The sequence below is a fragment of the Dromiciops gliroides genome, chromosome 2 (assembly GCF_019393635.1).
Source record: "Dromiciops gliroides isolate mDroGli1 chromosome 2, mDroGli1.pri, whole genome shotgun sequence".
Lineage (NCBI taxonomy): Eukaryota > Metazoa > Chordata > Mammalia > Microbiotheria > Microbiotheriidae > Dromiciops > Dromiciops gliroides.
The window spans coordinates 213,976,861-214,003,555 of NC_057862.1; the positions used below are offsets into that span (position 1 = coordinate 213,976,861).

The following is a 26,695-nucleotide window of genomic DNA, read 5'->3' on the forward strand; positions in this document are numbered from 1 at the left end:
AGTTTAAAAAGAGGCCTTTCCCTCAGAAGGACCTGTGGCTAGAAACAACTAAAAAGATGGATGATGACTCTGTGAATTGAGCTCCTGACATCAGAAGAATTCTGGGGATGCCTCTGTTTATCCTTATCTAGCCTCATCACAGTCAATGTGTTCAAAGATAACACGCGTTTTGCTTAACCTAGATGAGAAAGCGAAAGCTCCAACTGCCTCCATCTACCCTCATAAAACCTCGCATCCCCTAGTAGCCCCAAGCCATCCAGCCTTCATCTATGTCTGCATGGGGGTGACTCCTTGGGAGTGGTTGGTTACCTGTGTGCCCAGAGTCAGGCCAAGATTAGAACCCAAGTTTGTTGGTGTGGTAAATGCAAGTCTCCTTGTGTCCTTTTTGTGTGAATGATAGTTCCACTGGTGGTTTGCAAGCTGTCAATCAATGCTCCAGTTAATTTTTGTTAAATGGGACTGCGTTTCTCTTTCTTGACCTGTTCCTAGTAAACTGACCTTTGAACCAAGCTGAAGCAATGTCAAGGAGGAAAAAAATGACAAAATGATATACAAAAGGGCAGCTAGGTGGCGCAGTGGATAGAGCACTGGTCCTGGATTCAGGAGGACCTGAGTTCAAATCCGGCCTCAGACACTTGACACTTACTAGCTGTGTGACCCTGGGCAAGTCACTTAACCCCAATTGTCCCACAAAAAACAAAAAAATAAAATGACGTACAAAAGCATGTCCCTGTCTTCCTGAAGTCATAATTGAAAGTGGACTTAAGGTTCCTAAAGAAACACAAAAGGGGTGATTTCTCTTTTTTATTTTTGGATAATAAACATTTTTATTTAAAGTTTTGAGTTCCAAATTCTATCCCTCCTCCCCTCCTCCTCTTTCCTATCCCTGAGGCAGTAAACAGATATAGGTTACACACTTGCAATTATGTAAAACATTACCATATTAGTCATTTTGTAAAAGAAAACTTGAATTAAAGGAAAAAGATAAAAGAAATTGAAAAATAACATGCTTTAGTCTATGTTCCATCAATATCAGTTCTTTCTTTGAAGGTGGAGGGTATGCTTCATCATCAGTCCTTTGGGATTGTCTTGGACCATTGTATTGCTGAGAATAAATGTCATTCACAGTTCTTCATCAAACAATATTTCTGTCACTGTGCACAATGTTCTTCTGGTTCTGCTCACTTCACTATACATCAGTGCATACAAGTCTTTCCAGGCCTTTCTGAAGTTATCCTGCTTGTCATTTCTTATAGCACAGTAATATTCTATCACCATCATATACCACAGCTTGTTTAGCTATTCCCCTATTGATGGGCATTCCTTTGATTTCTGATTCTAACCACCACAAAAAAAAAGCTGCTATAAATATTTTTGTTCAAATAGGCCTTTTTCTCTTTTTTGTGGATGTCTTTGGGATATAAACCTAGCAGTGCTGTTGCTGGATCAAAGGGTATATGCAGTTTGATAGCCAAAAGGGGCGATTTCAAGAGCACCATGATCTTATGAGCTATTATTAGGTTGCAGCCCTAGAAAGGATTATAGGATGTTAGACCTGAAAGCCATCTCAGAAATGATCTCATCTAATCCCCTGATTTTATAAATAGGAAACTGAGGCTGAGAAGGGACTTGCCAAAGGGTGAGTTAAATGTAAAAGCTGGAAGGAATACAGATCCCATTCCTCTAATTCCAAATGCAGCCCTCTTTTTGTTACACCACCGGACCCTGGGCTGTGTTAAATAAGAATACAGGAATATATGAGAAATGATAACTATGAAGAATTCAGAGAATCAATGGGAAAACTTAGATTAACTGATGAAGAATGAGATAAGCATAATCAAGAAGACAATATATGCAATGGCAACAAAGTAGAAAGAACAACCCCGAACATTATGTAATTATAATAACCAAGCATGGCCCCACAGAAAAGACAATGAGAATGTATCACCTTCCCTTCTTTGCAGAGGTTGGGGTGGAATACTGGGTAAGCTGTCAGACTAGATTGATGTGAACTAGGCTTTCTCTCTCTCTCTCTCTCTCTCTCTCTCTCTCTCTCTCTCTCTCTCTCTCTCTCTCTCTCTCTCTCTCTCTCCCCTTCCCCCCCCTTGCATGTGTGTGTGTGTGTGTGTGTGTGTGTGTGTGTGTCTCATGCTATGTTACAAAAGAAGGGTCACCAAATTGGGGAAGGGAGAAGGGCATATTCAGAAGTAAAAAAGATAAGAAAATAAAAGATATCAATAGAAACTAAAAATAAAGCAGGCTCTAGGCATAGCCCTTTACACTTTTCAAAATACCTTTACAGGGCAGCTAGGTGGCACAAGTGGATAGAGCACCAGCCCTGGAGTCAGGAGGACTTGAATTCAAATCCAACCTCAGACACTTGACATTTACTAGCTGTGTGACCCTGGGCAAGTCACTTAACCCTCTTTGCCCCACAAAAAAGAAAAAAAAGGAAAAAAAGAAAAAAATGCCTTTACAGTCATTGTTTTATTTGGGCCACAAAATAATCCTACTGTTAATGATGAGGGCAGGGGCAGGGAAGAAATATCTCCATTTTACAGAAGAGGAAATAGAAGAACACTGAGGTGAAGGTACGAAGTGTAAACCTCAAAGTGGAAACCAAGTCTCCCAATTCCCAGTCCAATCATTTTCCACAAAGTAACTCGCAGCACTGCCTCTCCAGTTCAACACCTTGTCTAGGCACTTATGTGGGATTCATGATTTTTCCTAGAAACAGAGAGCTCCACGTGAAATGATCAAACACAATGAACAGGAAGGGTCTGTTGAACGTGATGACTGGAGGAAGTCCTCTGGATGTTAATTCCATTCCAGTGGCTGCAGCTGCCACTGTGCCCTCTTCATCAACACTGAGTACAACCTTATGGTGGACCTGTGAAAGAGAAATGAATGGGCCAATCAATAACAATAACAATGACATTAATAATCAGCATCATTAGATTTGCAAAGTGTTTTGCAAATGTTAACTCAATCTGCTCAATGAATCAGCAATGTTTAAACTAACTCCTTATTTTGCTTTTTGTTTACAAAGTACTTTCCCTGGGTCCGGTGAGACTGGTAATGCAGATTCTACAGAGAAGAAAACTGAGGCTCACAGATATTGTTTCTGGTCCAAGTTCATAAAACTCCCGAGGAGAAAGCATAGAGGAGGGCCATATAGAGAGTCAATCAATCAATCAATCAAAAAGCACTAACTGAGCACTTTCTACGTACTAAGCTAAGCGCTGGAAATACAGAGAGCAGTAAGGTTCAAACGACAACTCTAACATTTGTTGTTGTTCAGTTGTTTCAGTTGTGTCCCATCTTCGTGATCCCATTTGGGGTTTTCTTGGCAGTGATACTGAAACAGTTTGCCATTTCCTTCTCCAGCGCATTTTACCCATGAAGAAACTGAGGTAAATAGGGTGAAGTGACTTGCCCAGGGTCACATGGCTAGTAAGTGTCTGTGGCTGGATCTGAACTCATGAAGATGAGTCTTTCTTATTCGAAGCCTAGTGCTCTATCCACTGAGAGATTAAGAGACTTGCCCAGGGTCACACATCCAGTATGTGTCAGAGGTGAACTGTGAAGTGCAGACTTCTGACTCTACTGATATTCTCTAGGTTGACTTCCTGACATCAGTTTTGCCAGGCTGCTGCTCCATGGGAGGTGGCACAGTGATTAGATCACTAAGCTTGGAGTCAGGAAAACCTAAATTCATATGTGGATTCAGATACTTATTAGCTGTATGATTATGGGCATATCATTTAACCTTTGCCTCGATTTTCTCATCTGTAAAATGAAATAGTAATAGCACCTATCTCTGAGGATCTCTGAGGACCAAGTGGGATAATATTTATAAATTGCCTAGCATAATGGCTAGAAAATAGTAGGTACAATATAGTAGTTAGCCTGCTATTATTATTATTATTTCTATTATGAATTCATGCTCATTCTACACAGAGTGACTCTACCTTCCATTAGTAGTCATATAGCTTATTTTGACTTGGCATTCTTCTTTATCAAAGACATAAGTTTTGCTTTACAATTACAGGGGCCTATCTTCACCCCATTTTTTTCTCAGTTTTTCTGAAACACTCTTCTGAAAATTTTAGTGACTTAACTAATACAATCCTTTAAGAGTAATAATAATGTAAGATTGTGGGATCATAGATTTCAAGCTAGAAAGGGCATTAGAGGCCGTCTAGTCCAAACCCCTTACAGGAAAGGAAACTGAGGCCCAGAAGGGAAGTTAAGTGACTTGATCATGGTCACATAGGGAGTAAGTGAAAGGGGTATTGTCTAAATTTAGGTCCTCTGATTCCAAATTTAGTGTTCTTTCCACCTCTCAGCAAGCTCCTTGTGTTAATGATTGATCCTAGTCGTCTTAAAGATTTGTCCTTTGAACTAGCTGTGTGACCCTGGGCAAGTCACTTAACCCCAATTGCCTCACCAAAAAAAAAAAAAAAAAGATTTGTCCTTTTGACTTGGAGATTCATTGTTCAAAAGCTTCCTTGAAATTCTGTAAAGTTTTCAACTTCTATATGTTGATAAAAATCTCATCTCCTATCTTCATAGATTATAATACATTTTGCTAGGTGAATAGCTGAGGCTCAAGGCCCACACCACTTAACTTAGAAAATGTTGTATTCTAATTTTTATGCATGAAAAGTCTACCATGATCCTAACTGCATTTCTTAGATAAATTACTTTTAAATAATTTATTTTGGAAACTTATACTCTTTTTCCTTATATTTATAACTCTGGAATTTAACCAAATGTGTCTAGACATCTTAAATCTTGGGTTTTTCCTTAGTGTCCTGTGCATTCTTTCTAGCTGTACCTCACCTGTTGTTTTTGCCATTTCTGGAAGTTTTTTCTTTGATTTCCTGAAATATAGCTCCAAAATTATTTTGTTTTTCTAAGCTCTCTGAGATATCAATAATCCTGAGGTTGCAGAATCATAGTCTATCTCTTGACCTGCCCCTTGGAGTTATGTTTTAGATAACTAATTTTTCTGTCCATCTTTAAAAGTGGTTTGTATTGGGGCAGCTAGGTGGCACAGTGGATAGAGCACTGGCCATGGATTCAGGAGGACCTGAGTTCAAATCAGGCCTCAGACATTTGACACTTACTAGCTGTGTGACCCTGGGCAACTCACTTAACCCCAATTGCCTCACCAAACCCCCCCCCCTAATTTGTATTATTGCATCCCATTTTCTACTATAATTTTTGCTTCTATTTCACTATAATTGTTGCTTCAGTGGGTTTGTTTTATTTTAGATTATCAGTTATGTTTCTCATATTGGTCATTTCTCATATTTTTTCATCCTTATTTAAGAGAGGCAGTATAACATCATGGATAGAAAGCTAGCCTCTGAGCCAAGAAAACCTGGGTTCAAGTTTTACCTCTAACACACATACACACACACACACACACACACACACACACACACACTGCCTGTGTGACACCAAACCTCTAAGTACTCTTAGTAACTCATCAACAATAGCAGTTTTAGAGAAGGTGATGATCTCCACTGGCAAAGTAATTTCTTCACTTTGTACTCCTTATGCCAATGAAATCACATATCAAGGACCTATTCTTAAATCTTATTTAATTTTTTGATGTGGTTTTTTTTACTTTCTATAGGTGCTTCTTTTATTTGGACTCCTGATTTCCTCCCCTCCATCCCTCAACACCTTCCTGGTAGGAGAGAGGGACCCAGGTGTGGGAATTAGGTATCCTTCTTTCTGGGCATTTTGTGATCTGTCAGCACTAGTTTGGGGAAAACTCCAAAGGTCCAGCTCTGGACTCCATCAGTCATGTTCATTCATGATGGCTTTGGCCTCTGTTCAGATCTGGACCCTGGCTCTAACTGCTTAATTTGATGTCCCTGACAGGTCCAAGTGGGCCTTTTCTTAGTCACATTTGGCAGCTGCTACAACATGTTTAGAACGTTACTTCTTTTGCTAGCAGTTGAACAGAGGAATAAGGATTCACTATAACAGAGCCACTGCTCATTCAATATTTTGTGGTTTGGCACTCTTAGTATACAAAGCAATCACACCAGACCTCAGCACCTGGGGATATGGGGATCTGGGTGTCCAGGATCCCAAAGGCCCCACTTTGGGTTGGAATAGCTGATGAATTCGCAATGGCTGACTTGAAACACACCTGAATGGCAGAAGTGAAGGCAAAGGACATACAGGCAGGGTGGGAACAGCTAGGGTAAGGCTGTGGGAAGGATGGTGGCAACCTGGGTCACCCTTTACGCAGAAGCAGGTGGGCAGCCAAGGGAAAAAAATCCTTCATTGGTTTCTTTAACTATAATATTTATCCACCTGAAGATGTTTTTATCAATGCAAAAAAAAACCTCCACACATTTGTAGCTCACCAATAGGTAGTGACCTGGATTTGGCCACAGAGTTATCATTTATTAACCCCTGGACTATAGATTATGTGAGTCTCTAAATTCTGTACTTAGAGGCAATCTGAATAAAAGGAACTATCACATACAGGCTCTTTGAAACTTCCATTCACACTAAGCCTGTGATGACAGAATGTTCTCATAGACATTTTTCAGGGTCCAGACTAAGACTTCCCCCTGGTGGCTGGAAATGTGAGTTTATCCTCTACATCCTAATTCCTTTTTGCTACCACATTGTGGTTCTCTCTATCCTGCTGCTCCTGTGATTTGAACCCAGGCCCCCCAAAGGCTACACCAAGATTACATAGTTTCAGCCAAACTGGCCTTTTCTCTCTTCCTCACTCACAATACCTATCTCCCTGGTGTGTACCTTTGCATCGATCAATTCCAATGCCTGGAATGTTCTTCCACACCTTTATTTCATACAGTCCCTTTCTTCTTTTAAGAGGCAGCTCAAGGACCAGATTGTAAATACTTTCCCAACACCCAGGGCAGCTAGGTGGTGAAGTGGATAGAGCACTGGCCCTGGAGTCAGGAGGACCTCACTTCAAATCCAGCCTCAGACACTTGACACTTACTAGCTGTGTGACCTAGGGCAAGTCACCTAACCCTCACTGCCCCCCAAAAAAAGTTTTTAAAAAAGACTTTCCTAATACCCAATTGCTAGGCTCCCTTCCCAACCTACTTTGTATTTAACTATTTTGGACATCGTTTTATTTATTAACTATATCTTTATGTTTTCTACATTTAACATATATTTGGTGCTTACCCATTAAAAGGTAAGCTCTTTATTCCCATATGAAAAAATGCTCTAAATCTCTAATGATTAGAGAGATGCAAATAAAAACAACTCTGAGGTACCACCTGACACCTATCAGATTGGCTAAAATGACAAAAAAGGAAAATAATAAATGTTGGAGAAGCTGTGGGAGAATTAGAACACTAATCCATTGTTGGTGGAGCTGTGAACTGATCCAACCATTCTGGAGAGCAATTTGGAATTATGCCCAAAGGGCGATAAAGCTGTGCATACCCTTTGACCCAGCAATACCACTTTTGGGTCTTTTTCCCAAAGAGATCATGGAAGGGGGAAAGGGACCCACATGTACAAAAATATTTATAGCTGCTCTTTATGTGGTGGCAAAGAATTGGAAGTTGTGGTATATGAATACAATGGAATACTATTGTGCTATAAGAAACGATGAGCAGGAGGAATTCAGAGAAACCTGGAGGGTCTTGCATGGGCTGATGATGAGTGAGATGAGCAGAACCAGAAGAACATTGTACACAGTATCATCAACATTGAGTGTTGATCTACTGTGATGGACTATATTCTTCTCACCAATGCAATGGCACAGAAGAGTTCCGGGGAACTCGTGATGGAGGAGGATCTCCAAATCCAGGAAAAAAAAAAAAAAAGAACTGCGGAGTATAGATGCTAAATGAACCATGCTGTTTCTTTTGTTTTTGATGCTTTTTTTTTTCTATTTTGAGGTTTTCCATCATTGCTCTGATTTTTTTTTCTCTTGTGGCATGACTAGTGCAGAAATAGGATTAATGTTATTATGTGTGTGTATATATATATATATATATATATATATATCAGATTGCCTATATCAGATTGCCTGCTGTCTGGGGGAGGGGGGAGGGAGGGGAGGGAGGGGAGGGAGGGAGAAAAATCTGAAATTGTAAAGCTTGTATGGGCAAAGGTTGGGAACTATCTTTACATGTAGCGGAAAAAAATAAAATACTTTATTAATTTAAAAAAAAAAGGTAAGCTCTTTGGGAGCTGGAATTATTTCAGAATGAAGGAATTGCTTCATTCTTTGTACATGTATCCCCAGCAGTAGCACAGTGCCTGGCACTTATTTTAGCAAGTACTTGATGACTGATTAATTAACTAGTTAGCAGTGGAGGCAAGAGTCTCTACAAGGTCTCCTATTTCCTTTAGTAAGTGGTAATGAAGTATATCCTTGAAATACACACATTGTCATTAGTAATGTATCCAAAATGTGAGTTTTGACAAGAGTCGATTTGCATCACTTACTTTAGAGAGCTTAATTGGAACATCAGTGATGCCAGAGAAATCAGCTTTTACGGTGAATAGTTCCATCATTCCCAGTTCCTCTAGGACGTCATTAAGTTCATAGGACTCAGAGATACAGAACTTTGGAATACGTAAATGCACGTCTCTGTTCAAGGGGAAACAGAAAATGGTTAAAAGTGTTGGGGAGGCTAGAGAGAGGGCCCTGGCCATCTTCTCCTCCTAATCCTATATCTCTGTCTTCCCAAAATTCTTTCTCTCTTTGGCTTCCCAGTGCCCCTGATTACTTCAAGGTGTAGAAACAGCTGCAGAACATCTCCTCTGTCCCTCTTACGATACCAGCCCTGCCTGCATTAGTAATGTGTTTCTCAAGAAATAATACGGTATAGAAGAGACTATACATTAGAGTAAAAAAAAAGCCCCAAAACTAGAACAAGATGAAGACTTGGACTAGATTATCCCTAAGGTCAATGCAACAAACATTTATAAAAAGCACATTCATAAGAATTGAACTGTGTTCAGTTCTAAGCATCCTACTTTAGGAAGGACATCAATAATATCAAGTGTGTCCAGAGGAGGGTGGTTGGAACAGGACGTGAACTAAAGGAGTTTCGATTAGAGAAAAGATTTGGGGGAGATGGAGGGGCAGGTTAGGATAACAATCTTGTTATCATATTGGAAGGACTGCTGTCTTGTGGAAAAAGAGATAAAACTTGTTAAGCTAGGCCTCTAAGGGCAGAACTAGAACCTTGGCTTGGATGCTACAAAGAGGCAGATTTTAAAGATGGTAAAGTGGTTTGTCTAGGACTGTACAGCTAGGAAGCAATTAAGTCAGTGACCAATCTTCTGGGAGCTTGACAGCACAGTATTCTCTTCCACTACATTATATGGAAACTCTAGAAAGACAGTTCGAGTCAACAAGAAAATTTAATTCAATGTATAGATTGTCAGTTTCAATACTTCTCTTTGGGCACAGCCTATGGCAGAAGGCAAAGCTCCCCTGGAGGAGACCATGAGTCTGACCAATGGGATTACCTCTCCTTGAGAAGCAGTGACCATCTATCCAGTGTGTCTCGGCTCAGGGCAGCTACCACCTTGTCCATCTTCCCCTCATCTGGCAGGATGAAGAAGGCCGTGGCATTCCCCGAGTACTCTAATTGTACTACTGTGCAGGATAGTTCCTTGTCAAACAAGATCTTATTGAGCCTTGACTGGAACATCATCAACACATCCACGCTCACATTCTGACTCGGGTAAAACTTCTGCATTTTGGTGAAGCTGGAGTCAAAAGGTTGCACCCATCTTCCTGAGGAAATGGAAGAGGGAGAGAAAGAGTGAGAATGAAAAAGGTCAGGGATCAGAAAAGAGGAGAAAGAAAAAGGAGATCCATATAAAAGATTAAAAAGGAGAGAAGTAAAAAAGAAGAAAGGTTAGCCAGAAGAGAATGGATGAAAAACACAGAGATAGACATAGAAAAAGAAAGTAAAAGACTCTGAAACTAGTCTAGCCCATTCCAAATAACTACAAAATGTATAACATATCTTGGCATCAATCTACCAAAACACAAAAAATACTTGTATAAATTCACTTATAAAGTGCTCCTTACAGAAATAAAGAGGGGCAGCTAGGTGTCGCAGTGGATAAAGCACTGGCCCTAGATTCAGGAGGACCTGAGTTCAAATACCAACTCAAGACACTTGACACTTACTAGCTGTGTGACCCTGGGCAAGTCACTTAACCCTCATTGCCCTGCAAAAACAAACAAACAAAAACCAATTTAAATATCCAGAGGAATACTCGGTGCTTGTGGCTAACCCATGACAATAGAATAAAAATCACAATACTACCAAAGTTAACTTATACTTTTTGTGCTATACCATTCAAATTACCAAAAGGATACTTTACAGAATTCAATAAAATATTACCCAAACTCATTTGAAAAAATAAATTGTTATCATTCAGACTAGCCAGTTTTATACCTTTTGCCACAGGAACCCAAGAAAAGAGGGAACAATTTAGAAGGTGTTGTCAAGCAAGGATCATGTTTTCTATTCCCAGTACTCAACACTGGTACATTATAAATTCTTGATAAATGTTCACTGACGACTGACTGATGGTAGGTGACACAGTGGCTAGAAAACTACTCCTGGAGTCAGGAAGACTTCAGTTCAAATTCAGTCTCAGACACTTACTAGCTGTGTGACCCTGGGCAAGTCACTTAGTCTCAGTTTCCTTAACTGTAAAATGGGGATAATAATAACATTTACCTCCTTGAGCTGTTGTGAGGATCATAATTGTGAAGCACCTGGCAGATAGAAAGCTCTATCTGTTCTTGGGGTTTTGCACACAAGTCCTCAGGGAACTCACAGAATGGACTAGAATATAAGACTTCCACGGGGACATTCCTAACACAGGCAAACACTGGGAAACACAGAAAGTCACTAAGGAATATGAGACCCCTACACCTGCTCTCTTATACAACAAAGTATACTCACCTGACTCCCTACATCTCTCCTTCCCAGACAAATAACTCTGCAACAGCAGTAAGACAAGTCAACCTAACACCACACCAACTTCAGACCAAATTTTCCTTGCTTTTACTCACTGCCTGTGAATAACTCCAGAGAAAAAGATAGACTGGTCCCCTCCTCAGGGCAGCTGCTGCCTTCTTGCACCTCTAGGTGGCTGCACATCTTGGCTATGATTTTCAGTAATTATGTTTAGAGGTGAGGACTTAAATCCAATTCACTGCAAGTGACATCACCTTCCAGATGTCATGGTCCTCTTTGAGAATGAAGGACAAACAACAGCAACAACAACAACAACAACAAATTGATATTCCTAAAGCCTATATCTGACAGTGCTATTCCCCTGTTCAAGAAGCATCAGTGGTTCCCTATCTCTCTCTGTCTCTCTCTTTTTTTTTTAGTGAGGCAGTTGGGGTAAATGACTTGCCCAGGGTCACACAGCTAGTAAGCGTTAAGTGTCTGAGGCCGAATTTGAACTCAGGTCCTCCTGAATCCAGGTTCAGTGCTCTATCCACTGCGCCACCTAGCTGCCCCACCCCCTATCTCTTTTAGGATAAATTAGGGTGCAGTTAGGTGGCACAGTGGAAGCACCAGCCCTGGATTCAGGAGGACCTGAGTTCAAATCCGACCTCAGACACTTGACACTTACTAACTGTGTGACCCTGGGTAAGTCACTTAACCCTCATTGCCCCACCCCACCCCCCAAAATAGGATAAATTACAAACTCTGTTTACTATTTAAAACCCTACCTATCTTTCTGATCTTTTAATAACCTCTCTCCTATACTCAGCTTTCCAGCCAAAGTGGCTTACTTGGTACTCTCCATACACAAGTCCTTTCCTTACCCTTTGTACCTTGCACAGGCTGTTCCCCATGCCTATAATGCTGTCCCTCCTTACCTCTGTTATTTGGAATCCCTAGACCCTTTCAGAAGTTAACTTAGAGGGGCAGCTAGGTGGTACAGTGGATACAGCAATCAGTCCTGGAGTCAGGAGGACCTCAGTTCAAATCTGGCCTCAGACACTTACTAGCTGTGTGACCCTGGACAAGTCACTTAACCCCAGTTGTCTCAAAACCCCACAAAAACCAAACAATCCTTCTACAAGAGACATTTCCTTATTCCCCCTCCAGTAATTAGGACTATCCCTAACTACTTTAACTTAGTTGTGTTGTATTTTTATTTGTAACTGACCTGTGCAGTACCCACCTAGTAGGAAGGATTCTCCTTTTGGGCAGGGCCAGCCTCCTGTTTGACTTTCTGTCCCTAGGACCTAGCATATTGCTTGCCACATAGTAGGCACTTAATATATTCTTTTTGAACTAAGTTGAATTATCAGTCCTTGACATCTTAGGATCTTATGATTTAGAGCTAGATGATAACATTAAGAGACCATCTAGCTCATTCCCCCATCAACTGCCAGAGGAAGGAAGTCAGATTAGCTAAGCAACAGGCTCAAGATCACACAGGTAGCAACTGTCAGCCAAGACTCAGAGAGTCAGGTCCCTTGTCACCAAATTCAATACTTCCTCTACCACATATGGCTCCCTCTCAATGTGTGTAGGCACAGCAGATATTTTCAGAAGAAAAAGTTTTGAGAACAACAACTATTATTATTATTATTATTATTATTATAAAAGGCTAACATTTATATATGCCTTACATATATTATCTCATTTTATTCTCATAACATGGGTGAAGTAGAACTCTTATTATCCCATTTACAGATGAAGAAACTGAGGCTCAGAGAGATTCAGTGAACTCGGGTTTTTGCAATTCCAATTCTAGGATTCTATCCAATATACCACCTAAATACTTCAAGGATGAGACCAAATTTTGGCCAGGGAGACCAAAGTATGGGGGTACTGGTCAACTGAGCAACAGGAAGGGTGGAGAAAGTACAGATTGGGGACTGATGCAGTGTAACTCTATCTTTGCCTGGTAGTCCTGAGGGTTACCCTGAGCTTCAGTGTTCTGGGAGGCTTATTGGATTTGGGAATGAAGACACTGTACCCTTGCTAGTGGTTCAAAGCCCAACCTGCCATTTCCTCCCTCCATACCCAGAGGTGTAGAGATAATGGGGCTGGGCTGAGTTGACCTACTAGTACCTGTCCTGTCTATCTGCCTACCAGTTAACAGAAGGGCTGACTTCCAGTTGCATGCCAGTGATGCCATCTGTATGTTATGTTTTCCCATATTTACTGGCTAAGCCAGAGATCAGCACTGAATCATGGAATATTAGAACTGGAAGAAGAAGAAGAATATTAGAGCTTGGAGTACCTAATACAATATATAGGGATATCCTTGGCATATCTTGGTCAGATAGGATCACCAACACAGAAGTGCTCCAAAGCACGCAACTTCCAAGCAGCTACATGCTACCAAAACAAAGCCAGCTGCGTTGGCTCAGTCATATGCACCGCATGCAAGACGGGCGCATTCCTAAAGACCTAGACTATGGTGAGTTAGCCTCAGGTCAATGACCTGCTGGACGCCCCCAGCTTCGCTACAGAGATGTATGCAAGCGAGATTTGAGGGCTCTGGGAAAAGACATCGGCAGCTAGGAGGAGATGGCCAAGGACGGCGCCCGATGGAGTTCAGTACTCAGGAGCAACTTGCGCGCAGCTGAGATGGGCCTTCAAGCTCAGGAGGAAGGAAAACGAATGAGATGCAGGAACCAACGGACAACAGAGACCACAGTTTTCCGATGTCCTCGTTGCGGCAGGAGCTTTGGCTCCTGTATTGGACTGCACAGCCTATTGTGGCCTGTGGCTCTTCAAGGTGCTGATCCATGGTTATCCGCGACTGGTGGAAGCCTACTACTACCATATAGGGATATCTAATACAATGAACCCAATTTAGCAATGGGGAGACTGAAACCTAAATTGGAGAAGAAGCTTTGCCCAAACCATTTACTGGCAAATATGAGACTAGAACCCAGATGACCTGATTCAACAATTCAACAAATTTAAATTCAGTGCCTACTATGTGGAGAACACTGTGCTCCATGATGGGAGAGATACAGACTTCATGAAATGTAGGATGCACAGACATCCCCACCCTGGTGGAGCCTAGTAGGAAACATAACAGATAGGATAAATCGGTACATACATGCATACATACATACATACATACATAAATAGATGATACACAGATGATATATAGATAAATAATACATAGATGGATGATACATAGGTAGATTATACATGAATAGAGGATACATAGATAGAAGATGTATGGATGGATAGATGGATGGATAGATGGATGGATAGATAGATAGATAGATAGATAGATAGATAGATAGATAGATAGATAGATAGATAACTATAACTATAGAGATTGCCAAAATATTAAATAGAGTTCAATAGATTTTTTGAGCTGGGACTATAAAGATCATTTGGTCCAGCCCTTTCAATTTACATATTTTGAAAAATTTTGAAGTCTAGAGAGTCTTAGTGATTTATCCAGCAACATCACATAGGTAGGAAATAGCAGAGCTGGGATTTGACCCCGGGTCTTCTGATTCCAAATCCATTGTGCTTTCTACCACACTTAAAGCATAGTTTATGAAAGTACAGCTAGGTAGTACAGTGGATAGAGTACTGGGCCTGGAATCAGGAAGGTTCATCTTCCTGAGTTCAAACCTGGTCTCAGACACTTGCTAGTTTTGTGACCCTGGGAAAGTCACTCAACCCTATTTGCCTCAATTTCATCATCTGTAAAAATGATCTAGAGAAGGAAATGGCAAATTACTCCAGTATCTTTGCCAAGAAAACTCCAAATTGGGGGGGGGGGGGTCACAAAGAGTCGGACATGACTGAAATGACAGAATAACAACAAAATGATCAAAGTACAAAATAAAGGGGTTTTTTAGGTCCAAGAGAGAAAGGCATAATCTGGGAGGGCTTTGTGGAAGAGGTGGCATTTGAGTTGGAGTTAAAAGGACTAGTAGTAAAATTTGGAAAGAACTATATGAGATGGTACACAATGAAATCAGCAGAATTGTATGCACACTTATTACAACTATGCCTTTCCTGCCCCCCCCCAAGAGAGAGTAAAGAAGGGAAAAGAGGGGAGAGAAAGAACAGTCGTGAAGTCAACTGGGGTATATAGAAAGAACATTGGGGGGCAGCTGGGTGGCCCAGTGGATGGGGCACCAGCCCTGGATTCGGGAGGACCCGAGTTCAAATCCAGCCTCAGACACTTGAGATACTTACTAGCTGTGTGACCCTGGGCAAGTCACTTAACCCTCATTGCCCAGCCCCAAAAAAAAAAAAAAGGCATTGGATTTGGTTCAGAAGACCAGGTTTTTGTCCTGGTTCTGCCATTTACAATCTGAATGAACTTAGTTGTTTGCATGTTGTCTGTCCCATTACACTCTGAGCTCCTAGAGGGCAGGTAGTGACTGTGTTTTCATCTTTCTTTGTACCCCCAGAATTTAGCAGAGTGTCTGACAATAGGAAGCACTTAAATGCTTGTTGATGGATTTTTTGATCTAAGGAAAGCCATACACATTTCTCAGACTTCTTTCTCATCTGCAAAACACATATGGTAAGTAACACTTGCACCACCTACACCACAAGAGTTGATCTGAGGAAAAAAATAAAATCACTTTGGTGGAATACTTTTTAGTCGTAAGTCATTACAAATAAATGGTGGCTATTATTACTACAAATATCAGTACCAAAATAAGATTTATTCATTGATTTCAGTCATGTCCAACTCTTCATGACCCCATTTGGAGTTTACCTGACAAAGATATTGGAATGGTTTGGCACTTCTCCCGCTCATTTTACAGCTGAGGAAACTGAGATAAACAAGGTTAAATGACTTGTCCAGGGTCACACAGCTAGTAAGTGTTTGAGGTTGGATTTGAACTCAGGCTTTCCTAACTCCAGGCTCAGTGATCTATCTACTGTGGCACCTAGCTGCCCTATCAAAGTAAGATATTTTACCTTTAAATAAAAAGTAGTTGATCAAAAGAAGGATGGTATTCTCTTCCAGATCATTGAATAACTGATCGACTTTTCCCAAAGTTTTATTCTTGACAAAATCGTTGACCTGGTTCTTGGCTCTGGTTGTATTTTTAAAGTCTGTAGGAAAAATGTCTACATTATAATATTTCTTTATTTCTCTCATGAATGACTCCGTAAGTTTTAGGTGCAAGTCAGGAAGCAGGACATTTCCCATGTTCATTTCCAGGCCAGTATCTGAATGGTTGAACAGTTGGATGAGATGTTCAAAAGCCTTATGGACTTCCCAAACGGATGTTTCTGTGAGGTTGAATCCTAAGCCTTCCAAGAGCTGAGTGTGTGTGGTTGACTTGGTCCCAAGAGACAGCATGGCCAAGGACATGGAAATACTCACTGGGGAGATGAAAACATTTCTGTTTGGGGCTCTTGATATCAAATTCCTGTATAAGCGAAATGCAAAGTCAACATTCACTGGTGCTAACCTCCGATGGAAAGGATTTTCTTCCTGAACAGTGGATTCTTGGTTGTTAGGCTGGGGGACACAAAAACTGAGGGTCGAGAGAATGAAGAGACACATGTACAGGGTAGAAGTCATTTTCCAGGGTGACTGAGTCCTGTAAAGTTAGGAAAAGTTGTTAGAGGAAGTGTGAAATAGAGAAAATAGCATCAGATTTAGAGTTAGAGGCCCTGGGTTCTGGTGCTGAATTTGTCACTTACTACCTATTTTATATTGGGCCATGACGGAGCCAAAAGTGGGGATTTGTATTAAGGTGTTGCCTATGGTTCCTTGAAGCTCCAAATTCTATTGTCCTAGCCAATGTGACTTCTGAGAAAAGATATTCTAGAATCTAGAGGAGAACGTTGCAAAGGGATTATTTGATGTGACCTCTTAACTCTTCATATAGTACTTGAGTACATTGTTGTTGTTCTGTTGTGTCTGACTCTTCCCGGCCCCATGCACCACAGCACGACAGGCCCTTCAGTGCTGTCTATGGGCTTTTCTTGGCAAAGATACTAACGTGGTTTGCCATTTCCTTCTCCAGAACTCTCCACTATGGCCCATCCATCTTGGGTAACCCTGCCCAGCACAACTCATAATTTCAGTGAATTACACAAGCCCCTCCACCACGACAAGTTAGTGACACAGGAGGGGACTTGAGTATTTACCTCTTTCTAATTTATGTCCCATGTATGGTGTATGTAACCAGCTAGCTTAGCTAGCAACCTTGCCGAGCCTAGCTAGGTGTCCTTAGGAAATTCAACTGACTTCTCTGGCTCTCTCTTGTCTCTTTATCTGTCAAATGGGCACAATAAGTCCTTTACCTTACTCCCTGATAGACAAGTTGTGAGGATGAAATGAAGGAAGAGGGGGAGGGAATAAGCATTTATATAGGATTTAATATGTTCTAAGAGCTGTGCTAAATGCTTTACAAATATTATTTCATTTGATCCTCTCACAACAACCTTACCAAATCCACATTTCACAGGTAAGGAAACTGAGGCATGTGTTGGGTTGTTTTGTCCAGGGTAACCTAATCCCAGGAATTGTAAATGTCTGAGATCTTCCAGACGCCAAGCTCAGAGCTCTATCCACTGTGCCACCTTGTTGCCTCTAAATGAGATGAAATAATGTATATAAAAATATTTTGTAATGTTGAAAGCAATTAAAAAAACAAGTAAGGTTCATTATTGTTTATATTCTTAAAGGATGGCAGTGAGGTGTAATGGAAGGTGGTTTGGACTTGAATTCAGAAGTACTAGTTTCTGTAATTCCATTTAATTAAGCGAGCCATTTGTTAAACACCTGTTGTGTTTAAGGCACTGCAATAGGCCTTACAATACTTACTGCACTAGGTCATACAAATTTTTAAAATAATGAAATCCTTGGGGCAGCTAGGTGATGCAGTGGGTAAAGTACTGGCCCCAGATTCAGGAAGACCTGAATTCAATTCTAGCCTCAGACACTTGACACTTACTAGCTGTGTGATCCTGGGCAAGTCACTTAACTGCATTTGCCTCACAAAAAAAAAAAAAAAAAAAGGTTATTTTCGAGGCAACTAGGTGGCAAAGTGTATAGAGCACTGGCCCTGAGGTCAGGAGGACTTGAGTTCAAATCCGACCTCAGACACTTGACACTCACTAGCTGTGTGATCCTGGGCATGTCACTTAACCCCAATTCCCTCACACACACACACAAAAATTTTTTAATTAAATCCTTCTTGCCCTTGGGAAGCTTACATTTTATCTGGGTGGGAGAGGACATGATTGGGAAAGGCTTTCTTATAAAACTATGCATACCCTTTGACTCAGCAATACCACTACTAGGTCTGTGTCCCAAAAAGATCAAAGAAAAGGGAAAAGGACCCACAGGTACAAAAATATTTACAGTAGCTCTTTTTGTGGTGGTGAAGAACTGGAAATTGAGGGGATGCCCATCCTTTGGGGAATGGCTGAACAAGTTATATATGATTGTGATGGAGTACTCTTGTGCTGTAAGAAATATCAAAAGGTATGGTTTCAGGAAGATTTATATGAACTGATGCAAAGTGAAGTGAGCAGAAAAGTAACAGCAATATTGTAATGATGATCAACCGTGAAAGATGTCACTAGTCTGATCAATACAATGATCTAACACAATTACGAAAGACTCACGATGGGAGACTCTATCCAGCTCCAGGGAGAGAACTGATGGACTGAGTGCTAATTGAATTTTTTCACTCTTTATTTTTCTTGCCTTTTTGCAACATAATTAATATGGAAATGTTTTATATGATTTCACATGTATAATCAATATCAGATTGCTTGCCTTTTCAATGCACGAGGGAGGGCCATGAGTGAGAGAAAATTTGGAAATTTGAAAACAAAAATTTTAAATGAATGCTAAAAATAAACAAATGTTCTAGAAAAGGAAATAAAGTCCTTCTTCCGAAGTGGCATTTGCACTTAGTATTGAAGGAAGTCAGGGATGTCAGGAGGCAGAACTGAAAAAGGAGAGAATTCCAGAACACAAGCATGGAGGTGAATGTTGTGTGTGAGGAACAGCAGTATCGTGGGAATATAGAATTGGTGGAGGGAAGTAAGATGGGAGAAGACATAGGAAGAAGATATTAGGAAGTGCCTAAATTGAGAAGATCTGTAAATGTCCAATAGAGGGCTACATACTTGAGATTATCCTGGAGGCAACAGCAAGACACTAGAGTTTACTGAACCACTGGGGAGTGGGGGAGGGGAAAAGTTGACGTGGTCAGATCTATGCTTTAGGAAAATCATTTTGGCTGGCATTTGGAGGGTGGATTTGGGGTGGCTTGGAGTGACGGAGAGACTTGAAGCAGGGAGAGGGCTACTGCAATGGTTCAGGTGTGAGGTGATGGAGTCTGAACCTCAGGATTAGTGGCTATGTGAGAAAAGGGCATGTATTCAAAAAATGTAAAGAAAAATAAACATTTCCATAGCACTTAATATGTTAAACATTTATATGGGGGTTACTATGTGTCAGGCACTGTACCAAGCACTTTTTACAATTTTTTTTATCTCACTTGAGCCTTAAAGCAATACTGGGAGGATTCTTATCCCAATTTTACAGCTAAGGAAATGGAGGCAAATAAGACTCAAGTGACTTGCTCACGATCACACTGTTAATAAGTCTTCGAGGCCATATTTGAATTCAGGTCTTCCTGACTCCAACCCTGGTGGCTCTATCTACCATGCCATTCATATGCAGGTAAAACTAGCAAGATCTGGCTATAGATTGATTGTGTTTTGTCTAATGATAACTGGCTGAGGCCACTGCATGCGCCTTCTCTACTAAAGGAGTGCCTCTCACCTCTGGAATCATCCACCAGTCCTGGGTTCATACCTGAGGGATCCTGCCCATATCAGAAAAGGATCAGACCCCTTTTCTTAAACTTTTTGGATCTTAGATGGAAAATACATGACTCGGAAAGTCACTTAAGCGACTCCAATGTCACCCAGATGGTGAGTGGCAGAAGCAGGATATGACCCTAGAGTCATTTGACTCCAGATCCAGCACACTTTGCCAATGTACCCAAACTGTTGGGGTTTTTCATGGAATTTTATTAATTTCTGACTATTTTTGAGCTCCAGGTGTCACTTCCACAATATTTATTTCCAAATGGAGCAAAACCTAGAAGGACCAGTGGAAATAGTGGCTGGGAGAGCTGTGAGGCAGAGGTGGCTTCCAATTCTGTCCTGTCGGTGATGACAGGATAACTCTGCCTTAGTCCTTGCCAGGGGCTGACCTGAAGCTGGGAAGATAAAAATGTGTATTCTCCATCCACCTCATGGACTGTCAGAAGAATCAAAAGAGATGAGGCCTTTTAACCCTTTTTTATGGTTAAGAATCTCTGGTTAACATACTATTTCTTTTGTTTTTGATGCTGTTGTTTTTTTCTATTTTGAGGTTTTTCATCATTGCTCTGATTTTTTCTCTTATAACATGACTAATGCAGAAATAGGATTAATGTTATTATATATATATAACCTATATCAGATTACCTGCTGTCTAGGGGAGGGGGGAGAGAGGGGAGGGAGGGAGAAAAATCTGAAATTGTAAAGCTTGTATAAACAAAAGTTGAGAACTATCTTTACATGTAACAGAAAAGAATAAAATACTTTATTAATTTAAAAAAATTTTTTTAAAAATAAAGCAATATCTGTTGAGGGTTCTGAATTGCTAAAAAAAAGAATCTCTGGTTAAGAGAAGGAAACTGTTGTACTTAAAGACAGCAGAGATAATGAAAAAACATCAATATTAAATAAATATGCACTGAGTGACATAGCATCTAAGAACTAAAAGGATAAGCTAACTCAACTACAAGATGGTATAAATAGTTTGTTGTGGGGTTTTTTTGTTTGTTTGTTTGTTTGTGGGGTTTTTTGGGCAGGGCAGGGCAATGAGGGTTAAGTGACTTGCTCAGGGTCACACAGCTAGTAGTGTCAAGTGTCTGAGGCCGGATTTGAATTCAAGTCTAGGGCTGGTGCTTTATCCACTGCACCACCTAGCTTCCCTCTGGTATAAATAGCTTTTAAAAAACACTTTATGAACTGTAGTGCCCTCTACAAATATGAGTTGTTAGTAATATGATTTGTAAACTATAAAGGGCTGTATAAATAATAGCTATTATATAAAGGAGTATATGTATATACACACATATACCTATTTCAAGCCTGAAAAGGTCATACTAAAACATATGTGTGTATGTACATATATACACATAATACATTATATATAATATATGTGTATGTGTATACCTACATACAAATATATATATATACATATACACAAACATACATACACATACATACACATACATATATATATATATGAGAAAAGTTGGAAATGTGGTTAGGAATAATAATTTTGTTGTTTTTGTTACATTTATATAGCATTTATGTTGTAATTTAGTATTTTCAAAGCATTTTACAAATGTTATTTTATTTTATCCTCCCAACAATCCTGGGAGGTAGGTGCTATTATTATCCCTATTTACAGATGAGGACGTTGACTCAGACAATTAAGTCACTTGTCCAGGGACTCAGTCAGTAATGTCTGAGGCAGGATTTAAATTCAGATCTTTCTGACTCGAAGGCCCACTGTGCCATCTAGTGGTGTCTAGGTAGAAGAGAGGCAGTGACCTTACCTCCTGGGCTTAGCTTTTAAGTTTTCTTACTCTGCATAGCAGACACTGAAGCATGTTGATTCCCCAGAAATATTCTAAGGGATCAGACCCATAAGCAGCTCTGCAAGTGCTAAGTCTTGCCTGGCAACTGAGTTTGATGGCACAGAATCTAAAATTGGGAATTAAATAGAAAGCTAATACTTCCACAAAATTATAATTTTAAAATATTTACTATTTTACATTTATTCACTTATTGGCCCTCAAGAAGAGATAAGAGAATGCATCTCCTTCCCTACTCTGTAGATGTGGGAGGGACTATAGTTATGGAACATTCCATATACTCTTTTTTCCCTCTTTAATTCTTTGTTATAAAGGATGTCTCTCAAGGTGGGAAAAAATGGAGAAGGGATACACTGGGAAATGAAGGTGATGCAAAAGCAAATGACATCACTCATTTTTTAAATGCCTGTTGAACTGAATTGGTGAAGAGGCACGAATGGATTATACTCTGAATAAGTGAGGGGGTGCCAACATTGATGAGATCATAGATGCATTAAATTATTTAGATATTATTGTTACCCATCTCTACTTAGACACTTTAATGGGTCACTTCTATATGAAAGTGAAATTACTAAACTGCTTTCCCTAGGGTGCACATTTTGGAGGTGGTTTCTTTTGAACTCATTCTTAGCAGACAAAGATTACATTAAGTCATGAACACTCTTTCAATCCAGCTCTTCCAAATGGCATTTGTGAGCGAGCTGGCTGGGGCTAGGTGTGTGCTCTACCATTCTTAGATGATGCCCATAGAACTTATACACTAGTTATTGATTACACACATTAATGAGTTCAAATTTATGTGAGCACTTCAGAAAGCTACATCCTCCCAACCATCTTGTGCAGTGGCTAATGAAGATACTATCTCCATTTTGTAGAAGAGAGACGAAGAGAGGAGACATGACTTGTCCAGAATCACGCAGCTAATACATGGCAAGACTGGGACTTAAACTCAGGTTGTCTTAGGTCCTGCTGCCTCTTCTACACAGAAGAGATCCTGGAGGTTCTGAAATCCCTCTAAAGGAATTGCTCAATATAACCTCCTTGTCAACTCTTTACTAGGTGTGGCTCTGGTGCCCACGTTTCTAAAATCTCACCCTCTGCCCCCTTAAAAAGAAAGATAGATTCATTCTTCCTGATCTCCTAGTCCTGCCTAGGTGAGGAAAGCAAGGGCAAGGAAGGATGAGGCAGGATTACCTTGAGTTGCAGTTTTCTAAAAAAGTCAGAATTACTTACAAGCCAGTGAGGTAGCTCCTGCTCTGTATGTCCTTGGTATCTTCACTGCAGGCCACACAAGGATTCCAGAAGTACAGTTACCTGTGCATCATTATATCTCACCTCTAACCACCCTTACTTCTTTTAGAGCTGGTTAATATTTACTGTGGCATCTTAATACCAAAGGTCATTCCTCCTCCCCTCCCACCATAACCCCAAGGCTATAAACATTAACCAAAGCCAAGAAGAGTCAGTAGAATCAGTATAAACACCACCTGGACCATTATCCCCCCTCCCCTGTCCCCCACCTTCTCCTAACATAACTTTGCTTTGAATTCTCTGGGATCGTTTGGGGCTTAAGTATAAAATGCTATGTTTAAAAGACCGTGGAAGCTAGCCGGAGAGACTTGTTAGACCCAAACAGACCACATTTAGATCATAGTATAATAGCAACAACAATAATTAATAATAATATCTAACAGTTATATAATTATTTATGATTTGCAAAGCATTTTACAAATATCATCTCATTTTACCTCACAATACATCAATGGGAGGTAAGTACTATTGCTTATCCCCATTTTGCATGTAAGAAAACTGTGACAGCGGTTAAGTTACACAGCTAGTGTCTAAGGAAGGAGTTGAACTCAGGGCTTCCTGACTCTAGGTTCAGTGCTCTACCCACTGCACCACCCAGCATAATGGCTCACATTTATAGTCTTTGAGCAACTATGCCTTACTTAAATCTAGTTCATGCCTGGAATCAGGAAGACTCATCTTCCTGAGCTCAAATTTGGCATCAGACACTAGCTGCGTGACCCTGGGCAAGTCACTTAACCCTGTTGGCCTCAGTTTCCTCATCTGTAAAATTAGCTGAAGAAGGAAATAGCAAACCACTCCAGTACCTTTGCCAAGTAAAGCCCAAACAGGGTCACAAAGAGTCAGACATGACTGAAAAATGGCCCAATGGGTTAAGAGTAAGAGAGAAGATATTAGCATTGAAGGGACAAGGAAAGACTTCCTATAGAAGATGGGATTTTGGCTGGGACTTGAAGGAAACCAGGAGGAGGCAGAGATGAGGAGGAGAGCATTCCAGGCATGGGGAACACTTAGTCTAACACCTTCACTTCTATGTATTTGCCACCGCTCCCTATATCCCTCCTAGCTGATTGTTGTATGACTGGCCCTTCTCATTGATACTTATGTCCTGTGGAAGCTGATGTCTCAAAGAAGTTCCATTATCATTCTATGACTTTAAAGATAGCAACAGGGGGCAGCTACGTGGTGCAGTGGATAAAGCACTGGCCCTGGATTCAGGAGGACCTGAGTTCAGATCCGGCCACAGATACTTGACACTTACTAGCTGTGTGACCCTGGGCAAGTCACTTAACCCTCATTGCCCTGGGGGGAAAAAAGAGAGCATAATAATAGCACCTACTTCCCTGTGTTGTTGTGAGGATCAAATGAAATAATAATTGTAAAGTACTTAGCACAGTACCTAGCACATAATAAGGGCTATATACATATATATGTTAGTTATTATTATTAATATTAAACACTCTGAAATCCAACTTCTTTGAGAGACAACTAGGTGGTACAGTCAATAATGTACTGGATGTGAAGTCAGGAAGACCTGAATTTTTTTTATTTTTTGGTGGAACAATGAGGGTGAAGTGACTTGCCCAAGGTCATACAGCTAGTAAGTGTCAAGTGTCTGAGGCTGGATTTGAACTCAGGTCTTCCTGAATCCAGGGCTGGTGCTTTATCCACTGTGCCACCTAGTTGCCCCAGGAAGACCTGAATTTAAATCCTGCCTCAGACACTTACTAATTGCATGACCCTTGGCAAGTCACTTAACCTCTCTCTGCCTCAGCTTCCTCATCTCTAAAATGGAGATAATAGCACCTACCTTCCAGGATTATCATGAGGATAAACTCAGAGAATATTAGGAAAGTGCTTTGCAAACCTAAAAGTGATATGTAAAGGTTAGATACTATTATTACCATTATTATTATTATTACTATCACTAAATCAGGGCTAATAATAATACCTGTGATATGTACCTCACAGATTTATATGAGGCTCGAATGAGATAATAAATGCTAGCTCACTACTTCACATGCATTCACAGAATGCATGCAGTTTCATGTCAATCACTTCCACTATGGTTTTTTTTTTTTAATTTTTGGTGAGGCAGTTGGGGTTAAGTGACTTGTTCAGGGTCACACAGCTAGTAAGTGTCAAATATCTGAAGCCAGATTTGAACTTAGGTCCTCCTGAATCCAGGGCCGGTGCTTTATCTACTACATTACCTAGCTGCCCCCACTATCTTTACAGAAAGCTTTAACTCACAGTGTTCTCTCATCCCCTTCAAATATTCTGAGAGTTGTTTGGATTTCTCTCCTTTGCCTCTGTCCACACTCTATGGTGTCGTATGCTTAATTTGTGTATGTGTCACATCCCTCCATCCAGACTGTAAGCTTCTTGAGGGCAGGCACCAGGCCATTTTTTCATCTTTGTATCCTCAGCACCTACTGCCATTCCTTGTAAACTTCTTGAGGGTTAGGGTCTGTTTCATTCAGTCTTTGTATCCCCACCACCTAGTATAGCACCTTACAAATAGTGGGTGTTTAATAAATATTTCTTGGATTGAAATGTACATAACAGATACTTAATAAAGGCTTGTTGAATTATATTGGATTGATCGATTGTCAAGACTCTCCTGTAAGACAGGTGGGAGGGCAGATACTGCTATCCTTTTTTCATAGGTCATAGGATTATGGATTTAGAGCTGAAAGGACTCTTAGAGACCATCAGGCCAGACCCACTTCTTTCACATATTAAGAAAGAGTTTAAGTGACTTGCCCAAGGTCACAAAAGTAGCAAGCAACAATACTGAGGTAGAATTCAGTTCTCTGACTCCCTACTGCTCTTCCTTCCTTCCTTCCTTCCTTCCTTCCTTCCTTCCTTCCTTCCTTCCTTCCTTCCTTCCTTCCTTCCTTCCTTCCTTCCTTCCTTCCTTCCTTTCTCCCTCCCTCCCTCCTACCTTTCCTCCTTCCCTTCCTCCTTCCTTCCTTCCTTCTTCTTTTGTTCATATGTATGGTTCTATGATTCCAAGGCCCCTTCCAGCTTTAACATTCTAAAAAGCAAGACCTTGAGGACCAGCTGGGTGGCAGAGTAGATAGAGCACTGGCCCTGGTTTCAGGTCTCAGATGAGGAAACTGCCTCCACCAATGCTGGGCAGCACCTTCTCTATGACTTATAGGCTTAGAGAATTGTCTAGAGCAGAGGTATCAAACACGGGGTCTATGGCCCTATGCAACCCATAATACTCCAGAGCAGGCCCAACCTAGCTTAAAATGTTATTTGGAAATATTGTACAAAGTAAATAAAAATACAATAAAAATTAAACTAATATTGTATTTTAAAACTAAATCAACATTCAACCCACAGGGATCCTTATGTACAATTTAGTGGCCTCTGTTTCTATGTGGATTTGATACCATTGGCCTAGAGCTCTGAGAGGTTAAGTGAATTCATTGTTTAGGGTCACACAGCCAGTACATATCAGAGATGGGACTCGAAGCCAGGTTTTCCTGGCTGGCTCTCTATCTACACATTCTGCCATGCATACATAGTAGGTACCCAATAAATGTTTGATGAATTAAATGGGATTTTAGACCTAGAAGGGACCTTAGAAAACATCTCATCAATCCCCTTATCTTACCAAGGAAGAAAATTAAACCTGGGGAGGGTCAAGGATTTATCTAGGGTCATACAGGCATTGGCCAACATTACTGTTGCCTTAGCAGCTGC

The 26,695-nt window shown here is 40.6% G+C and overlaps 1 protein-coding gene across 2 annotated transcripts; it reads right to left on the minus strand.

Annotated features, from left to right (window-relative positions):
* Nucleotides 1-2,468: 2,468 nt before the first annotated feature.
* Nucleotides 2,469-23,045, minus strand: SERPINA6 (serpin family A member 6). 2 transcript variants are annotated; one of them, XM_043988914.1, is made up of 6 exons: nt 22,901-23,045; nt 17,438-17,580; nt 15,951-16,582; nt 9,505-9,775; nt 8,473-8,617; nt 2,469-2,890 (listed from the first exon to the last, which is right to left on the minus strand). In XM_043988914.1, the coding sequence occupies exons 2-6, from the start codon at nt 17,446-17,448 to the stop codon at nt 2,705-2,707; spliced, it is 1,245 nt and encodes a 414-aa protein (XP_043844849.1). In that variant the 5' UTR covers nt 17,449-17,580; nt 22,901-23,045; the 3' UTR covers nt 2,469-2,704. The 2 variants fall into 2 exon arrangements, with proteins under 2 accessions (XP_043844849.1, XP_043844850.1); XM_043988915.1 differs by lacking the exon at nt 17,438-17,580 and having other exon boundaries at nt 22,901-23,039.
* Nucleotides 23,046-26,695: the final 3,650 nt, after the last annotated feature.